The sequence below is a fragment of the Danio rerio genome, chromosome 11 (assembly GCF_049306965.1).
Source record: "Danio rerio strain Tuebingen ecotype United States chromosome 11, GRCz12tu, whole genome shotgun sequence".
NCBI lineage: Eukaryota > Metazoa > Chordata > Actinopteri > Cypriniformes > Danionidae > Danio > Danio rerio.
In genome coordinates, this window is record NC_133186.1 from 6,423,145 (window position 1) to 6,444,213 (window position 21,069).

Consider the following 21,069-nt stretch of genomic DNA (forward strand, 5'->3'; position numbering starts at 1 on the left):
TTTTTTTCATTTATTTTTTTTATTAAACAACAACTAATATACATTTTAAACATGACATCCAAAAAATACAAATGTAACTAATAACATAAAATAAACAAAAAATAAATTACATAAAATAAATAACGAGACAATTCAACATAAAGATCTTTACAATTATATTATTTTAACCTATTTAATTGACAATAACTTTACTAGTCAATTAACTTCAGCTCCTTTGCCACTATAATTGTATTTTGACATTTTTAATAATAACATCTCTGCTAACACAACCCTGTCGACACTATTGCGTCATTGTAAAGCGCGGGGGATTATGGTTAGTCAGCGGAAGTAAGATGGCGGAGGAGACAGCTGAGGGTAAGTGATGTTTATGTCTGAATTACTGGTTAAGCATCCTCCGTGCCCGTTTATTTACTATAACGACTCGCGTTATGTGAGAAACTGTTTGGAGTTGATAGATTTATTAACGTAATAATGTCGTAGCGTTCAAACAGACCTGCATAATCAGAGATATGACTAATGTTTACATACAATCACATTATTTATGATTGAAAGTGTAGTGCGGGTATATGTGATTCGGTTTATAAATAATAGGCTTAACGTTATGTAGTTCCTTTATTACACTAGGCAGTGTTTATTGTTCAGGTTTATTTCTTGTAACGCACGTTATAGTGGGTGTGTGAGTTTGAAACATCTGCGTTTGAGATAAGAGGCATTGCTGTATAGTACGTTATGCTCTTTCCAGCTTGAAATGTCAACAGTAATGTGACTTTGAATGCTATAACTCTTCTACTATACCTTTATCTTAAACCAGATGATAATTCATTCGTTGTTCCAACATTACCAGAGCATTACAAAACAACAAGTGTACAACAATTCTTTACATTTGAGGTAAAGTTGGCTTTATATTCGCACATTATGTCTTCCCTGCTGAAAAAGAAACAGCCTAAACCTGCCTAAGCTGGTTGACTGGTTTTAGCTGGTCGACCAGCCTGGTTTTAGAGGGGTTTTGACCATTTCCAGTCTGGTTTCTAGCCTGGTCTTAGCTGATCAGGCTAAAAAATAACCAGCCAAAGCCAACCTTAAAGAACTGGTTTAAGCTGGACATAGCTGGTTTTGGCTAGGCTGGTCAAGTTGGATATGGCCTGGCCAGCTAAGACCTGGTTGGAAATGTCAAAACCCCCTCTAAAACAAGGCAGACTGGTTGAAGCTGTTTTTTTTTTTTTTAGAAGGGTTTCTCTTTAATAATATTATTTCAGAATCAGAAAATTATTTTTTTTTGCAAATTCTAAAAAGGGAAATTGTTTTTTTTTTCAGCCAAAGATGATCAAAGTAAAACATTTTCACAGTCAAATAAATAGTGGCAATGTTGTTTTTAAAGTCATACCTACAATTAAGATCGAATATTCAAAGTAGCATGTCAAAATTGGCTCAGAAATGAACAAATGTGCAAATATAAAACCAACTTTACCCCGATGTCTTTACAGGCTGCAACAGATAATAACATTATCTGTATGATTATCAATAACATTTCACAATTTTACTACTTGTACTGTATTTTTGATCAAATAAATGCAGCCTTGGTGAGCAGGAGAAGCTTGATTTAAAACATTTAAAAATCCTACTGACCCCAAACGTTTTACAGGTAGTGTATATTTAGGACAAGGATCACAGTTCAGCATAAAAATACTAATTAAACATTTTTACTTTTCCACTTTTTCTTGTCAGCAATAAGTTATTTTTTTTTTATTATTAATTAAAAGTTTTAATGATTATTTATTCATGTATTTTGTATATTTTAATATATATTGTGCATGTTTTCTTTCTTTTTTTTCTACATAAATGCATATTTTAAATGCAACTTTAATTCATTTATTTTCCTTCGGGTTAGTCCCTTTATTCATGAGGGGTCACCACATATTTAGCATATGTTTTACAAAGTGAATGCCCTTTTAGCTGCAACCCAGTACTGGGAAACAACTATACACATTATATATATATATATATATATATATATATATATATATAACCATTCACATCCACAAGAGGTAAAATAGGAGGGTACTTCCAGCGGGATTCCTCTCCATCAACTTGATAACATTAATTGGATTCATAAATTTCTCTAAACTACTGCCTCGATCAACACAAAACAGGTGTCATTAGAAAGCTTAGATTTTGGTTTCTATAATGCATGTAGTGATTTTGATTAACTTCAGTGTAGTGCTGAGTTAGTTGCTATCAAACAAGAACAAAGCAATCGTAATTTATGATTCTGTGATGTGAAAAACACCATATAGCTCTGAAAGTCTTGTCATATATCATTTAGATATATAAAAAGGCATATTTGTTTGGGGTGTTGTCTAAAATTGAGCGAATGCTTGTATGCGATGTTCCCCCTGACCCATATGTCAGTAATATAGATGTCATTTATGTGATGTGACTTCATTGTCAGATCATGGTAAATCATACAGTATTCACAACAGATTTTTGTAATTGAGCCTGGACTCACCGCAATGTGAAAGTAAACGTCACAAAACTGTCTCTAGTCGTGGAAAATCGAACATTATTCATAGCAGATTTACCCGATTACTAAAGCTTAAGCTCACCATAATCCATATTCATCATGAAGACCGCACAGAAACACACATAGTTAAGTACATACTATTGATGAATTATTGTTGTGGTTTTTCTACTCGTAACTTTGTGAAACATGCTCCGATCCTAATAAATTACACATTGTTTAGCACTAAAGTAACGATGCTCAGTCAAAGAGATTTGAAGATATATCATATTGAGTTGTTGTTTATGTCGTTTATTATAAAAACAAAGCCAGATTTTCTGTCATGCTTTGACTTGCAACTTCATAATACTTGCTCAGATTGTAATAAGTGGCACAAGTTTTTTTTTTATACAGCAGATTTAACTTAATTCCTTTTTTGTATCGAAAGTTGCCATTCATTCATTCATTTCGGCTTAGTCCCTTTATTAATCTGGAGTCGCCACAGCGGAATGAACCGCCAACTTATCCAGCACGTTTTTATGAAGCGGATGCCCTTCCAGCCGCAACCCATCTCTGGGAAACGAAAGATGCCATGTCATGTCAAATTTAAAAGCTATACTTTTTTTTTCTTCCTATAGACGAACACTGTTTTTACTTTAACAACGTCTCAGCCACTATGTATCGAAAAATGATCATTAACGCGATAATAATACATGCTATATGCAGTGGTTCCTCTAGGATTTTTTCCAGCTGTGGAGGCAGGCCTTTTTTTTACACAGACCTACCAACTTCCTGTGGCGTTATTTCAGTGACAAATGTCGTGAGCGCAGTATTAGAAGTCGAGATCGCATTTATGTAATAGCCTACAAGCATGCAGATCTTTTTGCTTGCGCGCCGATTTCCTCTGCTCGTGCACAAAACTTGCACGCCTCCTCAAATGTACACTTCTCAAGTGCAGATCTTCTTGTGCGCAGTGCACTCTCAAATAAACGCTGCTGAAGTGCGATTCAGTGCGTTTATGTAACGAGTATGTCTCCAACATTTATTAGATTTGCTAGGAATATTTATGAACGTCTACAATAGACAGAGCGATATTAGTGCGTCCTGAGGTAAAGTGAAACGGCTATACGTCGTGTTTGCTGGCCTCACGCATCACGCACCTGTCAGTCAGCCAGCCAGTCAGTCTGTCAGCACGTAACCTTAAAGGGTTAAACAAATGACGCACAGCACTACTACGGTCGGTTACAGAAAAGTTTGCGCTGTTATAATTCACTTACCCTTTAATATGTTTTGGTGCGATTATTACCCGCTATTAGAAAAAACAGAATGTTTTGAATGAGAAGCTGTAGCCTAATGTAGTCGTGGCGGGATGAATTTTAGCGTGGCGCCCCGCCATGGAAGAATGAATGTAGCGGAAACCATGTATATCTATATGTAATGCACCTGGTCAGTACCTGGATGGGAGACCAACTGAGAAAGCTTGGTTGCTGTTGGAAGTGGTGTTAGTGAGGCTTGAATTGATGAGACTTTTTGTTTTTTGCACATCATTTAGAAAGCAAAGCCTCAAAAATACCTCCAGGGCTTAGAGAATTACCACAAATATTCCTCGTTGGAATCAGTCAGGTCTTTGAATGAACCATTCATTCAAAAAGTCTAAAATATAACGTTTTAATTAAACAAGCTTTACAGTTACCATTTTGTGACAAGATTTGAAAGATTGATAGATTTGGCTGTCTTAGTTATTTTCTGTCTCTTCCCTTCATGTTTTTTAAAGGGCACCTATGGTAAAAAATCTACTTTTCAAGCTGTTTGGACAGATCTGTGTGTTGGTATAGTGTATAGACCGTCATACTGGGGTGATATGAACACACCCAGTCCTTTTTTTTTTCAATTTAACTACAAAAAAAGGGTCGGCCAATTGGAGCTGTTTTCAAATCGATCGCACCATTACGTAGGTGTGCGATTCCCCCGCCCACCGAATTGATTGACAGCTGCGCGCATTAACATGTTCCGGTAGTCGCGTGTATATGTCAACAAGACCAGGCAGACATACGCAAAGCAACCGGGAATAAAAGGTCTGTTCTGTTCGCTGGGATCAGCAATCATCATCAAATGTGATTAAGAGTAAGTTTCACATGTTTAAAGTGTTTAAAAAAAGATTATGTGTGTAATTAATTACAGCGTTTTACTTCAGCTTTACTTCATCAGCACAGCTGCGTGTCAGAACAATTATAAAAGAAGACGCTTCAATCCCGGTTTGTGGAAGTTAAATCAGGTTTATTTTGTACATTAGCATAACAGATATCCACACTTGAGGTTAGCCTTAACTAGGCTAAGCGCGCTCTGTCTGTCTGTCTGCCTGCCTGCGTGTGTGTGTGTGTATCATCTGCGGTGTTTGTGTGTGTGCCCGCGCGTTAACTTTGTAACGATATTGTGTGTGACTCATCAATGCAACTTCACAATACTGATTAATAAAGGTTAGTTCTTACTGTAGTATCTCACAAACGCTACGTGAGACCTCCTTCCTTTAAGTCTGTCTGTTGTCTGACGCAGCTGAGGGAGGAGGCATGTAGAAACAGTAGGCGGGCAGAACTCGGCTTAAAGGCGCAGTACGACAAAACCACCCCCTGCTGGAAATCAGTATAAAACAGCATCTTGTAAAAGGTATAATGAAAAATCTGATGGGTATTTTGATCTGAAACTTTATATACACATTCTAGAGACGCAAAAGACTTATATTAAATCTGAAAAAAGGGGTAACCTAGGTGCCCTTTAAAAGTAATAAAGCATCCGTTTGCCACCATGTGTTGTAGTGTTTTCCCTTTGATGGTTGGCAACAGAAGAGCTTGACTTGGTCCTGAGGAGGGTTCAGACAGCAGCATGGCAGATGACAATGGTGAGTTTTGATGGTTGAAGGGACGATTTCGTCTGCAGTTCTTTAGTGAGCTTGTTGAGACAATTGTAGGAATTTGTTCTGTAGACTATGAAAAGTCTCATTCATGCTTTCAGAATCATTGAGTCAGTGCTAATGGACTGAGTGTTTAAATGGGTCAGTGCCTGCACAACATCACAAATCAGGCTAAAACTGGTACAGTAGATGTTTATTAGGGGCGTAATAATATTCAAACCGAACCCAAAAACAAAGTGATACAGGACAGGACAGAGAGCAAGTCTTTTTTCACAGAAATGAAAGAAATGATCAATTCCATGCAAATGTCAACCTTGCCCTGAAAATTAAATTAAATTCACCTTTATTTGTATTAGGCTTGGGCGGTATCCAAATTTTGATACCGTCAAACCTCCTCCCTATTTTAACTCGGTATCCGGTATTTTCCGGTGCGTGCATAATAAAAAATTATGACGTACGGCTCAGACCGCGTCACCAAACTGTTGGCTTGTGCCTAAACCATTCAGAAACTGAATACCGTATATGCCACCTTATGTTTGCGGTCACCTGTTTGTCTTGTTCGTATTAGAGATCTGCATGAGACGCTCTCTCTCATTCACACACACACACACACACACACACAGCAGCAGGAATTCAGACCTCCAGTTTGTATTTACCACGTCTCCCTTCTCGTTTGGTCGAAACTGGAAATACTGCCAAACTGCAGGTCACATGGTGCGCGGCTCACCTTACCTCACCTCTCTCTCTGTCCTCCACACTGTCACACATACGCATTTGTAGGCATTAAATAAATAATATTTATTATTTAATACTTGTCTCCTATTTAAGTGCGTTGTTTTTATGATGGTATAACGGTATTGAAATTGACACGGTTGCTATTTTTAGATCCCGTGGTATACCATATTATCGTATTACTGCCCAAGCCTAATTTATATAGCACTTTTACAATGTAAGTGTCAGTACAATTTTCAGAGTTTAAGTTCAGTTCAGTTTAGCTCATTTCAGTGTGGTTTAATAATCACTACTGAGAGTCCAAACACTGAAGAGCAATCAATTGATGCGCAGCTCTACAGATCCTGAACTATGCAAGCTAGTGGCGACAGCGACGAGGAAAAAACTTCATCAATTGGTGAAAGTGAAGAATTTAAAAAACCTCGAGAGAAACCAGGCTCAGTTAGGCACGACCTTATCTCCTATGGCCAAACGTCTTGTGCAAAACTGCTTTTATTCTAGCCGAAATAAAAAATAGGACTTTCTCCTGAAGAAAAAATATTATCAGACATATTGTGAACATTTCCTTGCTCTGTTAAACATCATTCTGGAAATATTTATAAACGAGAAAAAAAATCAAAAGGGGGCTGTTGCTTTAGCTGCTGGCTCTGCATTACATTTTTTTGTGGTGTCTAGCATTTCTGTTCTTGTTTATTGGCATCCCAAAAATCTGAATTTAATATAAATAATAATATTTTTTTTTTAGTTAAATATGAAATCTTTCTGAAATATAAGTAAGATGATTAACATTTTATTTGCACTGTGATGCTGTCAATAGTTGTATTGTAAAAAAGAATGTAGCTTTGGATTTGGAATGGAGCGATTTGAATTACATCCATCTGATGGCACCGACTCTTTTGATTCAATTTTCAGATAAACCTGCTGTTGCTCCTCCAGTATTTGTGTTTCAGAAGGACAAAGCACAAAAGGTAAGACCAGCGCTTCCTTTTATACTGCATCACTCAGATCACTCCTGTCCAATACTGGCTTTAAATCAATATTCGAATATGTCCCCAGAGGTCAGCAGAGGAGTCCAGTACAGAGGATGGGGAAGGTGAGTTTGAGGCTCCACATCGAATCATCTTAATTTGGTTTGATAGTCAGAGTAAATCTGCAATATTCTTGAATGGCAATATATGTCAATTAAACTACAATCTAAACAATGTTTATGGAGAATAGGATGCTTAATTAACATGAAAGCTTGCCATTAAGCTTGTCATTTACTTATTTATTTATTTATTTATTTATTTATTTTGCTTTATTTTATTTTATTTTCATTTTATATATATATATATATATATATATATATATATATATATATATATATATATATATATATAATGTTTTATTTGAATTGATTTTATTATTTAGTGCTAGGCAAAGATTAATTGCATCCAAAGTAAAATTTGTTTTAATATAATATTTGTTTTTATTTAGATTTAAAATGTATAGGTATATAAAACAAATTTTATATAAATTAAAATATATATGTGACAAATTTTTTATATATTTTTGTTTCTTTGAATCACATATATATACATATTAAATATAATTAATACACACTCACATTATGTCAGCAAACTTTTATCATTTTCTATAATTTTGGATTATAATATTTTAAATTATATTATAGTATATTATATTATAATATATATTGTTTTTATTGTATTATATTTTATTAATTTATATTTGTTTTTATTATATTATATTTAGTGCTGGGCAAAGATTAATCGCGAATAAACATTTGTTGTGTATAAACGAGTGTGTACTGCGTATATTTATGATGTGTATATATAAATACACACATGTATGCACATATTTGAAAATAGTTTTTTTATTTTAATAGAAAAAGCTATGTATTAAAATTGTTTTGTATAGTTTTGTTTTTATATATCACATACACATAATAAATGAATATAATACATACAAATATTTTTTAAAACAAAAATTTATTTTTTATTATATATATATATATATATATATATATATATATATATATATATATATATATATATATATATATATATATATATATATATATATATATATATATATTCATTTTAATTTTCTTGTGCAATATAGCATTGAAATATGCTGATTTTAAAAGATTCAAACATGCTACAATATTGTATTTACAGTTAAAATTAATTAAGTTCCTGTTTTTTGCCACAGACTCAGATAAAGAAGATGGCAGTTACAGCCCTGCTGCCAAAAGAGGCCGAACGTCACCATTTACACAGTTCCCACCAACTCATTCCGGTCAGCCAGAGATTTAGAAAAATATTGACAATTCTTCATCTTACATTAAGCGCTTCTTCTGTTTAGCCTTGTTTATTTTTGACAAAAAAAATTCCCCTCTTTTTGCAGTGTCTAAGAATAATGTTTTCATGCCATCCAGTCTCTGTCAGTCACCAACTGAAAACTCAGACTCTGAACCTGGTAAGATTTAGATTTGCTTTAAATGTACTTTGAACATACTGTGGCCGAGAGAGCTTAACACACTGCAACAAGGGCTGTGCAATTATTTGAAATTCAGTTTCGATTTTAGCTTCCAACGTTTACTTTAATCGAGATAAAACGATTATTGTGTGAAATCCCGCCCCCTTTACAGCAGTACGCATTTGTTTCACTGCAAAGCTCCGTTTCTCATGAAAATTTGTAAAAGCATGTACTGTAATGTGATTTTTGCAGCATGGGACGCCTTTCATCTGGCTTTTATATTGAATTCTATGGAGTAAAACCGCAATTGATAGTGTGTTACAGACTTAATTAATAGACTTACTATGTTTATTGTGTTCTGAGAGCTGAGCAGCTTATTTTTGATTTTCTCAAACAGGTCTCTCTTACACTCTCACACACACTTTTTTGCACTGTAACTGAGAAACAACAGTAAAGATTACACATTTTACCAAACCAAATGGCGCCGGTTGGCCACGCCTACTAGCTTTATTTGCGCCTTTCAGAAACCTATGGGTGACATCATGGATACTACTTCCATAACTTTTACAGTCTGTGCTTACAACACGCGTCCTGTCAAACCGATGAAGTCGTTGCATGTTGCATGTTTCTGCTGATAACACCAAAGATTATAGAATGCATAAGACGTGTCACTCGTATAGTTTTGAATGGGGAACAGTCAATATGGCGAATGATGCCTCACCTTTTAGTACAGGAACCAATTATTGATCGCTATATAGACTGATGATTCTCAGGGGGAGGGGCTCAGAACAGATGAGAAATGACTTTGGTTAAGCTCTCTCAGCCACCGTATGAACATCATGAATGGAAATCAAATGGTGTTTTGTTAAACAGACTTGTAAAATAATGTTGTTTTGAAAGTTTACCAAGACAAATATTTGCACAATATGTAAATTGTCTGAAAGTAGTATGTGTTCGATTTCCGATCACATCGACCAATCTTGTTTTCTTTACTTGACTTTTTTGATTAGAAGAGAAGACTGTGGGGTTTCGCCTGAAGCCCCCGACTCTGATCCACGGCCAGGCTCCGAGTGCTGGTGAGTCAGTGTTGGAACATCTGCTGTTTTGTACAGCGTGTTGATTAATGTCCAGTTGTGCTGTTTTCATGAGCTTGTTTATTTACACGGCTCCAAGCACTCACATTCACACTGTGATCCTTCTGAATCAGAAAACATAAGAGGTCTTGACAGGGTTGACGGATGCGTTTCTGTCACCAGGGTTCTGATTTACAAATTCTTTGCAGTTAAAAGTAAACGTACACCAGAATAATTTGTAATTAATGATTTTGTCAGTTAATAATATGATTGTGCTATTAATATTAAGGTTAAAAGGGCTGTATGTAAGTTTTTTACTCTTCTAAAGCGTAAAATACCATAATAAGTTTGCAGATATTTAAGAAACATTACATCACACTATGCTATCCGAACCGTGCCCAGCCCCATTTCCCGGATCGTTTGAGAAGTGTGAGTGCTCTCAATCGGGCTCAGGCACAGTTCACTTGGCCGGCCCTGGCCCGGTTGGATAAGGTGTGCCAGAGTGCGGTTCACTTGGGCTTTGGCTCTGTTTGCTTGTGTGGGTGCAAAACGTGCCTGAGTCAGAAACTGAAAGCGGGACGTGACTTTTAAGGGATATACGGATTTATTAATCATTTTTACTGTTCAATAAACGCAAACTGTCATAGTTTATTAAAGACGCAAACCCCTCACTGCACGACAGCTGCACCTTCAGCAAACCTCCTCATTCCTGCAGCACGAGGACTTTATGATTGTTTATGAGCGTCAGAAGTGGCTGATCTATTCGACGAAATATTTGACTACGTGTCACCGCATCCCAAACGACTAAAGCGATAGTCGCTTGCTGAACAGCGCATTATCGATGACGTAAACATGCCCAGGCCTGAATGTGATGTGAGTGCGGGCCATCGGGGGAGACGGGAGGGGGCGACAATCGTGCTTTGGCCCGGTTCAAGGCCACTGTATATAGTGTGAGTACAAGTGAACATTCTTGTTTATCAGAAAAACAAATCTCGTTACGTAGTGTGTTGTTAGTACACGGGGTTAATGTAACCTGCTCACCTAATGTTTACGTTCACAATATTTATACTTTTTGCTAATTAATAACCACCTCATGTGGAACTCTGAATCTGCATCTCATTTCGGAGTCTGCTACTGTCCACTGGAGGTCCCATTTCATTCACCATGCACACTTTGTGAGCCTTCCTGACTGAATGAATGAAATATGCGGTTTTCAACCAAGGCAACGCAGAGTGCTGAAATGTAATTGGCTGAACTGCGAACTTTAAACTGTTAAAAATCTGCAAATATTTTAAGGTATTTTTATGCTTTAGAAGAGTCAAAAACTCAGCATCTTTAAATAAAAAACAACAGTTTTTTACTTTTTTTTTTATTAAATGCTAATGGTCATATTCAATTCAATTCAATTCAGCTTTATTTGTATAGCGCTTTTACAATGTAGATTGTGTCAAAGCAGCTTCACATAAATGGTCATAGTAACTGGAACAGTGTGGTTCAGGTTTTAGTGTTTAAGTTCAGTTCAGTTTAGCTCAGTTCAGTGTGATTTAATCATTACTGAGAGTTCAAACACTGAAGAGCAAATTCATCGATGCGTAGCTCTACCAATCCTGAACCATGCGAGGCAGTGGCGACAGCGGAGAGGGAAAAAAAAACTTCACCTGATGGGAGTGAAGAAAAAAAACCTTGAGAGAACCAGACTCAGTTGGGCACGACCATTTTAATTTCTCCGCTGGCCAAAAGTCTTGTGCAGAGCTTCATTCGCCGTGGTTTAGGCTGGAAGATCACTGTTCTAAGGGGGGCACTGTTCTGAGGGGGGCTCATATCTGTTTTAATCCATTATGCTAAGCTAAAGTGACCCTGCCAGAACAAAGAAATTGGCTGAATGTAGTCAAAAATGGTTGAAGTTGACAAGGAGACTTGTAAAACAAGCCATTTTCAAAAATAGGTGAAGCGTTCCTTTAAAACACAAGCAAATGATAAACTTTCACTCGCTTATGGTTATACTTTGCATTGGGATGATGATGTGACTATTGAAGACGCACATTGCAATATAGATGCTGAGGCTTTCTTAATGTTAATTGTTATTTAATTGGTTTCTTTCAGGTGTCCCCAGTCCAAAACCCAAAGAAGCCCAGCGGAGCATCCTGAGGCCTCCCGTCCTGCAGCCCCCTCCGGTCAAAAGCCCCCCTCAGAACAGTGAGTACACCACGAAGATCCTCTCACAGAGAAAAGCTGAAGGGGAAGCACAGCAGGTGACAGCTGACGTCTTTTTCTTTCACCAGACATAAGCAGCAACAGTTCAAATGGAGTGAAAAAGCTCTCAGATGGAGGAACAGAATGTGAAGGTCACTCAGAGGCATCCGCTGCTGGCACTCAGGAAAATTCGGAGTCATTGGTAAGATACGACACACTTAAAGCCATGTCCCAAACAGCACTGTTGTCTGCTTTAAATTGTCACGCAAAAACTATGAGGTGCATTTTGGTGGGTAGTACCGGCATGATCATGCAGTGCTGCAGAAAGGCTGGTACTTTTACCTTTTTAAAAATAAAGTACACGCTTGGTACAAATTTACTTTATCAACACTGTTCAAAATACTTTAATCAATGGAGCTAACTTGCTATAAAAAATTATATTTTGCAAAACATTTTGCTTGAAAAATGTGCACTCTCTAATCAATTTCAATAACAATCCCACTATAATACTTTATTTTCTATGTATATTTAAAATGTTAATATATTTTTAAATTGTGGATTAAGTGTCTACATACTTTTATGGGCCACTGTAATGTTTAAACACTGTGTTTTTCTTCAAGATAAGCGTGTTTGAACGCAGCACGGGCTCTGGTCCAGAAGCCAGACAAGTTTCGTTTTATTTTACATGGCTGTGGCTTCCAGAAAATACTTTATCATCTTGTTCTGAACAACTTCGTTTTTCTTGGCTGACCCTGTGTTTCTAGATGAAATTGTGAAACGTGTACGCTGAAAACTGAACAAAATGTTTGACTGGTCACACCTTTAACTTAAATTACCTTTCATTGTTTTTTAAGGACAAGAGCACTTTGGAGCCCGAAACAGATGACAAACCAGAGCAACACGGTGCCCAGATTGATGCCAGTTTTGTATTTGGAGAGAATATGAGGGACAGAGCAAAGGTTTAATTCAGTTGATTTGGATAATTTTTATAGCTTCTGATATATAAACATAGTAAAGTTCAATTCATGTAAAAGCACGGACCATTTCAAAGAATTATGTTGAAAGTGCTTCAGTGGTTTGTTTGCATCATTATCAGAATTTTGTTTAGAAGTCACCACATAACAATAGTGAATGTTAATTAAAAATCTGCACTAAAGTTGCAGTCCATTATTATAATTTTTTAAATGAAATTAATACTTGAATTCTGCAAAGTGTATTAATTTCACCAAAGACTAATTTATAATGTTACAAAAGTTTAAATCATTACTAATCTATATATATATCTATATATATATACACACACACACACACATACATATATACATATATATATATATAATATATATATATATATCAGTTTTCACAAAATTATTATGGAGCTCAAATGTTGACCGCAGTGATAATGCGATAGAGAAATAAGAACTAAATGATTGTATTAGAATGATTTTGGATCAAATCACTGAATGCTAATATTCAGATTTAACACAAAAGTAGCATTTTAAGCTATACAATAATATTGACTCGTATTTAAAATTTGAATAATGTTTTACACTTCTACAGTATTTTGTTTTGAATTAAAAGCATTAACAAATCTTCCCGACTCCAAACTTCTGAACAGTAGTGTGTACTACCAAATGTTGCTTGTCATTAGGGCAGACAGAATCTGCTAACATTTTTTGCTATTTCTGCCCAGAATTTGGTAAAAAATCTGAAACCTAATATGAAATAAAAGTAATACATTTTAAACTTGTATTTAATGTTTACAATGCAAATCCAATTAGATCCATTGTTTGGTAAACTAAGCAAGTATCTCATATAATATATCTGCTAAAAGACATAAAATATTACTTTACAAACTTTGTTGTAAATAAATCTTATGAACAAAAATTTACAAGTAAATAAATAGCCTCAATGATGGGCTAAAAATCTCCGTAAATCTGCTTGTGCAGATTCCGTGTGGGCCTACTCATCATTATTATTATTTTGACAAAAAGTTGAAGACTGAGTTTCAGATTAAAGAATTCTCTATTTTTACATATTATGTCCACATATTACATATTAAATAAAATCAAATAAACCTACCCACATCACAGGCCATCCTGCAAAAGACTTAACAATCTAGTCGCAAAGTCTAAAGCACATGGCACAAAAGCATTAAGGACTTGTCCCAATCGACTTTTGCTATTTTAAGGACAGAAAAATTTGGTCTGCAGCCCCGACGCATGGTCTAACAGGGTTGTGTTTATTTTCTTAATGAGTTACAGGTGTGTTTTGAGCAGAGCTTTAAACCAATCAGAGTCTCATCTCCTATTCCTTTTACGAGTCAGTTGCGTCATGCCATGGCACATTTGCTATTAACATGGCGGACTTTATAAGTGGAAAAACTGAACCCTTCACTAGCATGAAAACAGTTAAACCATCTGCAGCACGATTATAAAGAAAGAGCCTCCTCCGTTCAGCCTTTCTCAACTTTCTCTTTACTTTTCCTATTTTTTTTTCTCCTTTACTTTCGTAGAGTAATAAAACGGTGTTGTACACACCAAATGAATTTGCTATTTACTCAACATGGTGAAAATGTAAAAATTACAGTTGCGCTGATCTGAAAATAGCAACAAATCATGCCAAACACGTCTTGCGCCTTATTGCGCTGTGTTTATGATGGGGCCCTTTGTATTTAAAAAACACTGTTAAATCATCATTATTATTTTAAACTAGATTTTAATGTTTTAGTTTAGATTTGATAGTTCCGTTTTTACCCTTAAGTTATTTATTTACCCTTAAGTTAAAGTAATTGACAATAATGTTTCATTTATATTTTGTTTTTATTTTATTTTTTAACATATCACGATTTCGTTGTCATATTACCCATTCCTTTTAATAATAATAATAATAAAAAAGCTTAACTTATATCAATATATTGAATGTGAAAAAATATATGTTTTGATGTTTTGCTTTGCTTTTGAATGTTAAATTGTATTTTCTTCCAGGTGGGAAACAGTTTGGACTCCTCACAGAAAGCCGATGGCCTTCAGACAGAAAATTCTGGGGAAACTAACTACTTCTTGCAGTGCATCACTCCCAGGTATTGCAGTTCAAATGTTCATATTTAAAGACTTTTTTTACAGATCCCCTCATGCAGAATCTTGTAATGTTTCCTGGCATTGATATTGTTTCTTATAGCGCACAAAAACCTGACAGCAGCAATGCCAACAGTGTGAAGTTTGTCTTTGGACAGAACATGTTGGATCGCGTTGTGGTAAAGCAGTAAATTCCTTTTGTGTGTGTGTCATAGTTTAATACAGTCAAGTTATAGATCACAGTTCCCGATGTTTAAGTCTTGTTTATCACTCAATCCCACCCGTATCGAACGCTTCCAGGCTCTGCCGAAATTCACCACCGATGCACCAGGAGGCAGTAGAGAGTCGGGTTCAGAGATGGGCCTGTTCAGCCAGCTTTCATCTACACAAGAGCAAACTGTGGAGAAGAGTATGTTTCAGATCCGATCACATTCACACTGACAAATGGAGAGACAAAGAGTTTTTGTATTATTATAGCAAGATATGATAACTAAACATTATAAGCTATATTTAAGAAACAGTAGATCTTACTCAGATGTATTGTGTAATCATCTAATCACTCAATCAATGTTGTAAAGGCATCATTGTAAACAATCTATCATGGAAAAAACTAGGAACAAGGAAAGCCATGCGGTATTAAAAACTCATTAGCATTTGCTGAATCTATACATTATATTACAGACTGTATAATAGTTTGCATTATATATAATTAAAAAAAAATATTCTGCTTATTGAAGATTAATCTATGTTGCTGTAGGTGACAATATGAAAGAATCTCTGGAGGAGTCAGCGGCGAGACACGAAGCACACAAGCCACAGAAGTGTTTGCTAGAGCGAGTGGAGGTCCGGACAGGAGAGGAGTCTGAGAGCAATGTGCTGCAGGTGAGAGCAGATCTCAAAGCTGATCTGTCCGTAAAGACACACAAGAAGCTGACGCTGAACTTTACTGTGTTTTTCAGATGCAGTGTAAATTGTTCGTGTTTGAGATGTTGTCTCAGTCGTGGGTGGAGAGAGGATGTGGAGTTCTCAGACTCAATGACAAGACATCCACCGATGACGGCACTCTACAGTCCAGATTGGGTAATGCTGCGTTTTATAGTTTGACGTGTATTTGCCTAAGTTTTAATGCTTGTTTATAGTGAAGAAAATGGGAAATGATGAATATACATGAATTCCCATATTTTTTTGGGAATATAATGGATTTAAAATGTTTTTGTACGAGTAATAGAATATCAGGGATTTTCATTATTTTCATTTATTAAAAAGTAGTTTTTTATTTTTATTTTATATATTTTTTTATTTATTTTACATTTCCATGCTATTTAAAAAAAAAATTATTCTACCATTTTAACAAATAAATGTAGATACAGTCATGACATTTAGCATATACAGGGATACCATTAACAGCTTGAATTATAAGTATGAACTATAGGTGGGCAAAGATTATTTTTTAATGTAGATCAGGGGTGTCCAAACTTTTTGGGCCGAGGGCCAGATGTAAAAAAAAAAAAAAACGTTGTCCCGGGCCAAATTTTACATACATCACACAGACACGCATATATATATATATATATATATATATATATATATATATATATATATATATATATATATGATATTTTCACACATTTCTAAACATAATAGTTTTGGTAACTCATCTCTAATAACTGATTTATTTTATCTTTGCCATGATGACAGTAAATAATATTTGACTAGATATTTTTCAAGACACTTCTATACAGCATAAAGTGACATTTAAAGGCTTAACTAGGTTAATTAGGTTAACTAGTCAAATTAAGGTAATTAGGCAAGTTATTTTATAACAATGGTTTGTTCTGAAGACTTAAGGGGCTAATAATTTTGACCCTAAAATGGTTCATAAAAAATTAAAAACTGCTTTTATTCTAGCCAAAATAAAACAAATAAGTCTTTCTCCAGAAGAAAACATATTATCAGACAAACTGTGAAAATTTCCTTGCTCTGTGAAACATTATTTAGGAAATATTTAAAAAAGAAGAAATAAATCAAAGAGGGGCTAATAATTCTGACTTCAACAGTGTGTAGATAGATAGATAGATAGATAGATAGAGATAGATAGATAGATAGATAGATAGATAGATAGATAGATAGATAGATAGATAGATAGATAGATAGATAGATAGATAGATAGATAGATAGATAGATAGATAGATCATAACAAGAACTGCTGCTTAATTGAATGCATGTGATAGCGACACCCGGTGGTTGTTTATTGAATTATGTTTATTTTTGTATAGCGGGCCAGATTCTATTGAAATTTATAAAAAGCCTCGCGGGCCACCACAAAACTGATGGCGGGCCGCAGATGGCCCGCGGGCCGTAGTTTTGACACCCCTGATCTAGATTAATCTCATTGTAATCTTGGAATTGATCTAGATTAAAATGTCTCATTTGAATTCTGCCGAAAGCATTCAGAATATGTGTGCTACCCAAATAATAGGTTGTTGCAAATTTTTGCAAATTTTGACGCTCCCGCCACCGGAGCTGAAGACAGACAGCGTTGTCGCCAAGATGGCCAGTGCGACCTTTGAAGCACTCACTGCCTTCGGTGTGAATACACAGTTAGTTTATTGAGTTTAAAGAATCTCAGCATGTAAGGGATTCAAACTCAATCCAGTCACCCCATATTGTTGTATTATCCATTCCTTTGCTCGCAAACAGAAAGTACTTTTTTTTCAAAATCTATTAAATCTATCAAAATTATTAATTGTTGGTCTCATAGTGGCTATTTAGGTCCTGCAAAATAATATTCAAGCTAAAACCACTTTAATATTATGCAAATCACAAGAGTGGCCTGTTTTTCTCTTCCTTATAGATCATGGAAAGTCAGAATTTGTAATTCTTTGAGTGGGAACTGTGGATATGTAAAGAAATCCAGTCAGTAGCTACGTTTCTATCCACCTATTTTTCATGCGCATTTTTAATATGTGCATATTGAACACAAAAAAAGATATTTTAAAGAAAGCTGGAAACCTGTAACCATTGACTTCCATAGTAGGAAAAACAAATATAATGGAAGTCAATGTTACAGGCTTCTAGATTACCTCATATATCTTCTTTTGTGTTCAACAGTAGAAAGAAACTCATAAAGGTTTGAAATAGGTAGAGGGTAAGGAAATGACTTTTAATTTTGGGATAAACTATCCCTCAAACAGATGTCTGCAGATTGTTAAACTGACACAAGGGGGTGCAAATACATCTGCTGACATTTTAAACTTGCTTAATTTATTTAGTAAGATACTGTTGTTAACCATGTCAAAGTCTTTCTTTAGGTCCAGGAACACTGCCCCAACCACACTACCTTAATCCAGTGACCTTTCTTTTTTCAAGTAGATAACAATTTGCTGTTTCTGTTAGGGCTGCTCGATATTGGGAAAAATCATAATCATGATTATTTTGGTCATAATTGTAATCGCGATTATTCCAAACGATTATTAGTTGAAGTCAAAATTATTAGCACTACTGAGAATTTTTTTAAAATAAATATTTCCCAAATGATGTTTAACAGAGCAAGGAATTTTATCAGTATTTCCTCTAATATTTTTTCTTCTGGAGAAAGGCTTATTTGTTTTGTTTTGCCTAGAATAAAAGCAATTTTTTTCTTTTAAGGTCAATATTATTAGCCCCTTTAGGCACTATATATTTTTGATTGTCTGCAGAAGAAACTACTGTTATACAATGACTTGCCTAATTACCCTAATTAAGCCTTTGAATCACACTTTGAATTTGAATGTTTGTATTCAAAAAAACATCTACTAATATATAATGTACTGTCATCATAGCAAAGATAAAATTAATCGGTTATTAAAAATGAGTGATTAAAACTATTATGTTTAGAAATGTGTTGAAAAAAAACTTCTTTCCATTAAACGGAAATTGGGGAGGAAAAGGGTTGCTAATATTCAGAAGGGCTAATTCTGACTTCAACTGCATATATTATTTTCCTCCCTGCAAAGGAAAGAGAAATAAATACAATAGAATAAAAATATGAAACAAACTGTGCTTTAAGCATCTTCACCGTAAGAAAAACACTTTAGCTACAGAAGTCCTTCAGTCAAGAGCAGAGAGGGATTTTCTCGTTGTTTTATTAATCATGATATGATTTCGCGCTTTTAAAAGCAACAAGTGAGGACGACTGGACAGGGGGCGATAAACAATGGAATAATCGTTTATCTCGAATAATGGTTTTTCATAATCGTTAGAAGCCATAATCGAAATCGAAATCGGATTTTCGATTAATTGCACAGCCCTAGTTTCTGTGGAATATTTCTCTCTAAAACCAAACTGCTGTGGATAAAGCAGCTGATTAGAGTGTAAATGCTCCATTAAATGTTCCACAACAATTTTCTCCAGCACTGTTGAAACTACAGGTAGAATGGCAGTAGGCCTGTTATTACAAGCAACATCTCTATCGCCAGATTTATAAATCGGTATAATTATTGCTGTCTTCCAACTATCTGGAAAGTTTTGTTTTATCAACAAGTTTGCTAAAGGTAAAAGTTGGTTTTAGGTTTTGGGTAAAATTAGGGATGCAGAATAAGATTTATAACTACTAATGAACAGTTAATATCTAAATAATAGGCAGGTAATAAGCCAGTGGTAAATAGCATGAACTTCTACCTTACTAACTATCAATAAACAGCTAATCAGTAGTTTATAAAGTTAGCACTTTTAGTTAATGGTTTGTTAATACTGTGAATTGTGACCTAATCTAAAGTGTTACCCATTCAATAAGAGCTGTTTGTTTGTGGCTTGCAGTCATGCGGACTCAAGGAAGTCTTCGAGTGATCCTCAACACTAAGCTCTGGCCTCAGATGCAGGTGGATAAAGCCAGTGAGAAGAGTCTCCGGATAACAGCGATAGACACCGAGGAGCAGGGTGTCAAAGTCTTCCTCATATCTGTAAGACTGCCTATGGCTGTATTAAACAGTTTTGGGAGGTTGTCAGCAGTGTTAGGGAGAGTTACTTTTAATAGTAATGCGTTACATTATTGAGTCACTCCCCAAAAAACGTAATTAGTTGCCTTACTTAGTTACGTTTTATGGTAAGTAATGATCTTTTTCAGAACTTGCAGTTTTTTTTTTTTTTTTTTTTTATAAATTATTTTAATTAACAACACATTGTATAATCTTCATTTACTTCATTTACACATAAAAAATAATAATTTAGGACAATTTTATCTTCTGAGAACTTCTTGATAACTATACATGCCTTATATACAGATTAATGAGCGTTTAAAGCAGTGTGTTTGCTACTTGTGTAAAGCTCTGCCATCTTGATTTCTGTCTGTTCCTGCATTCTTTCATCCAGTGCAGGATTCAACCTATGTTAATATTAATTCAGCCATTTTGTTTTAAAAGCTAATAAATTAAGCTAAAGTGTAACTCACAGGAATTTAAAAAAAAATTTCTTAGAAAAGTAATATTATTATGTAACGAGTGTTACTTGAAATGCATTACCCCCAACACTGGTTGCCAGTGTTACATGCTGCATCTCATCTCTTCTCTTCTTTGGCTCTGTCAGTCCAGCTCTAAGGACGCTGCCCAGCTGTTTGCGGCCCTGCATCATCGCATCCTTGCGCTGAGGAGCATCAGCGGGCAGGAGTCTGACGGTCAGCCTGCGCTTCCTGACGGAGAGATCATTCGCTTCAGTGATGACGACGAGTCCCGCACGCCTCCCACTGCGGCTACACCTGCTCCAGGTGAACTCCCAGAACAACGCCCGGCTGGTACTACTAGGGCTGCATAATATTGGAAAAATCTGACATTGCGATATTTTGTTTTGATATATATTTGAAGCCAGAATTATTAGCCCTCCTGTGATTTTTTTTTTTTTTTCTCTTTCTTTTTTTTTTGCTATTAAATATCCCCTAAATAATATTTAACAGAGCAAAAAACCTTTCACAGTATTTCCTATTAATTTTTTTTCTGCCGAAGAAAGTCTTATTTGATTTATTTCAGCTAGAGTAAAAACAGTTTTTAATATTTTTAAATCTATTATAAGGTCAATATTATTAGCCCCCCTAAGCTATTTTTTCGATAGTCTACAAAACAAACACTGTTATGCAATTAT

The 21,069-nt window shown here is 35.2% G+C and overlaps 1 protein-coding gene and 1 long non-coding RNA gene across 15 annotated transcripts in view; both read left to right on the top strand.

Moving 5' to 3' along the window:
• The window catches only part of LOC141376522 (uncharacterized), a 195,428-nt gene that overhangs the window by 64,913 nt on the left and 109,446 nt on the right, over positions 1-21,069 (top strand). The window lies entirely within an intron of this gene.
• Positions 317-21,069, top strand: part of ranbp3a (RAN binding protein 3a) — a 37,570-nt gene continuing 16,817 nt past the window's right edge. For 4 of the 14 annotated variants that reach the window (XR_012386731.1, XR_012386729.1, XR_012386730.1 and 1 more), the window contains exons 1-17: positions 317-354; positions 5,311-5,393; positions 7,050-7,105; positions 7,194-7,230; positions 8,349-8,435; positions 8,544-8,615; positions 9,626-9,691; positions 11,792-11,884; positions 11,971-12,083; positions 12,736-12,840; positions 14,869-14,963; positions 15,062-15,137; positions 15,259-15,367; positions 15,716-15,840; positions 15,918-16,038; positions 19,756-19,898; positions 20,521-20,698. Coding sequence is in view for 7 of the 14 variants with exons in the window: in NM_201140.2 (NP_957434.2) it covers positions 5,378-5,393; positions 7,050-7,105; positions 7,194-7,230; positions 8,349-8,435; positions 8,544-8,615; positions 9,626-9,691; positions 11,792-11,884; positions 11,971-12,083; positions 12,736-12,840; positions 14,869-14,963; positions 15,062-15,137; positions 15,259-15,367; positions 15,716-15,840; positions 15,918-16,038; positions 19,756-19,898; positions 20,521-20,698 (1,492 nt within the window). In the remaining 7 variants the exon portion in view is untranslated. Of the gene's footprint in view, positions 355-5,050; positions 5,162-5,310; positions 5,394-7,049; positions 7,106-7,193; positions 7,231-8,348; positions 8,436-8,543; positions 8,616-9,625; positions 9,692-11,791; positions 11,885-11,970; positions 12,084-12,735; positions 12,841-14,868; positions 14,964-15,061; positions 15,138-15,258; positions 15,368-15,715; positions 15,841-15,917; positions 16,039-19,755; positions 19,899-20,520; positions 20,726-21,069 lie in introns of all 14 variants that reach the window. The other 10 variants (XR_012386732.1, XR_012386733.1, XM_073915618.1 and 7 more) reach the window with 5 other exon arrangements.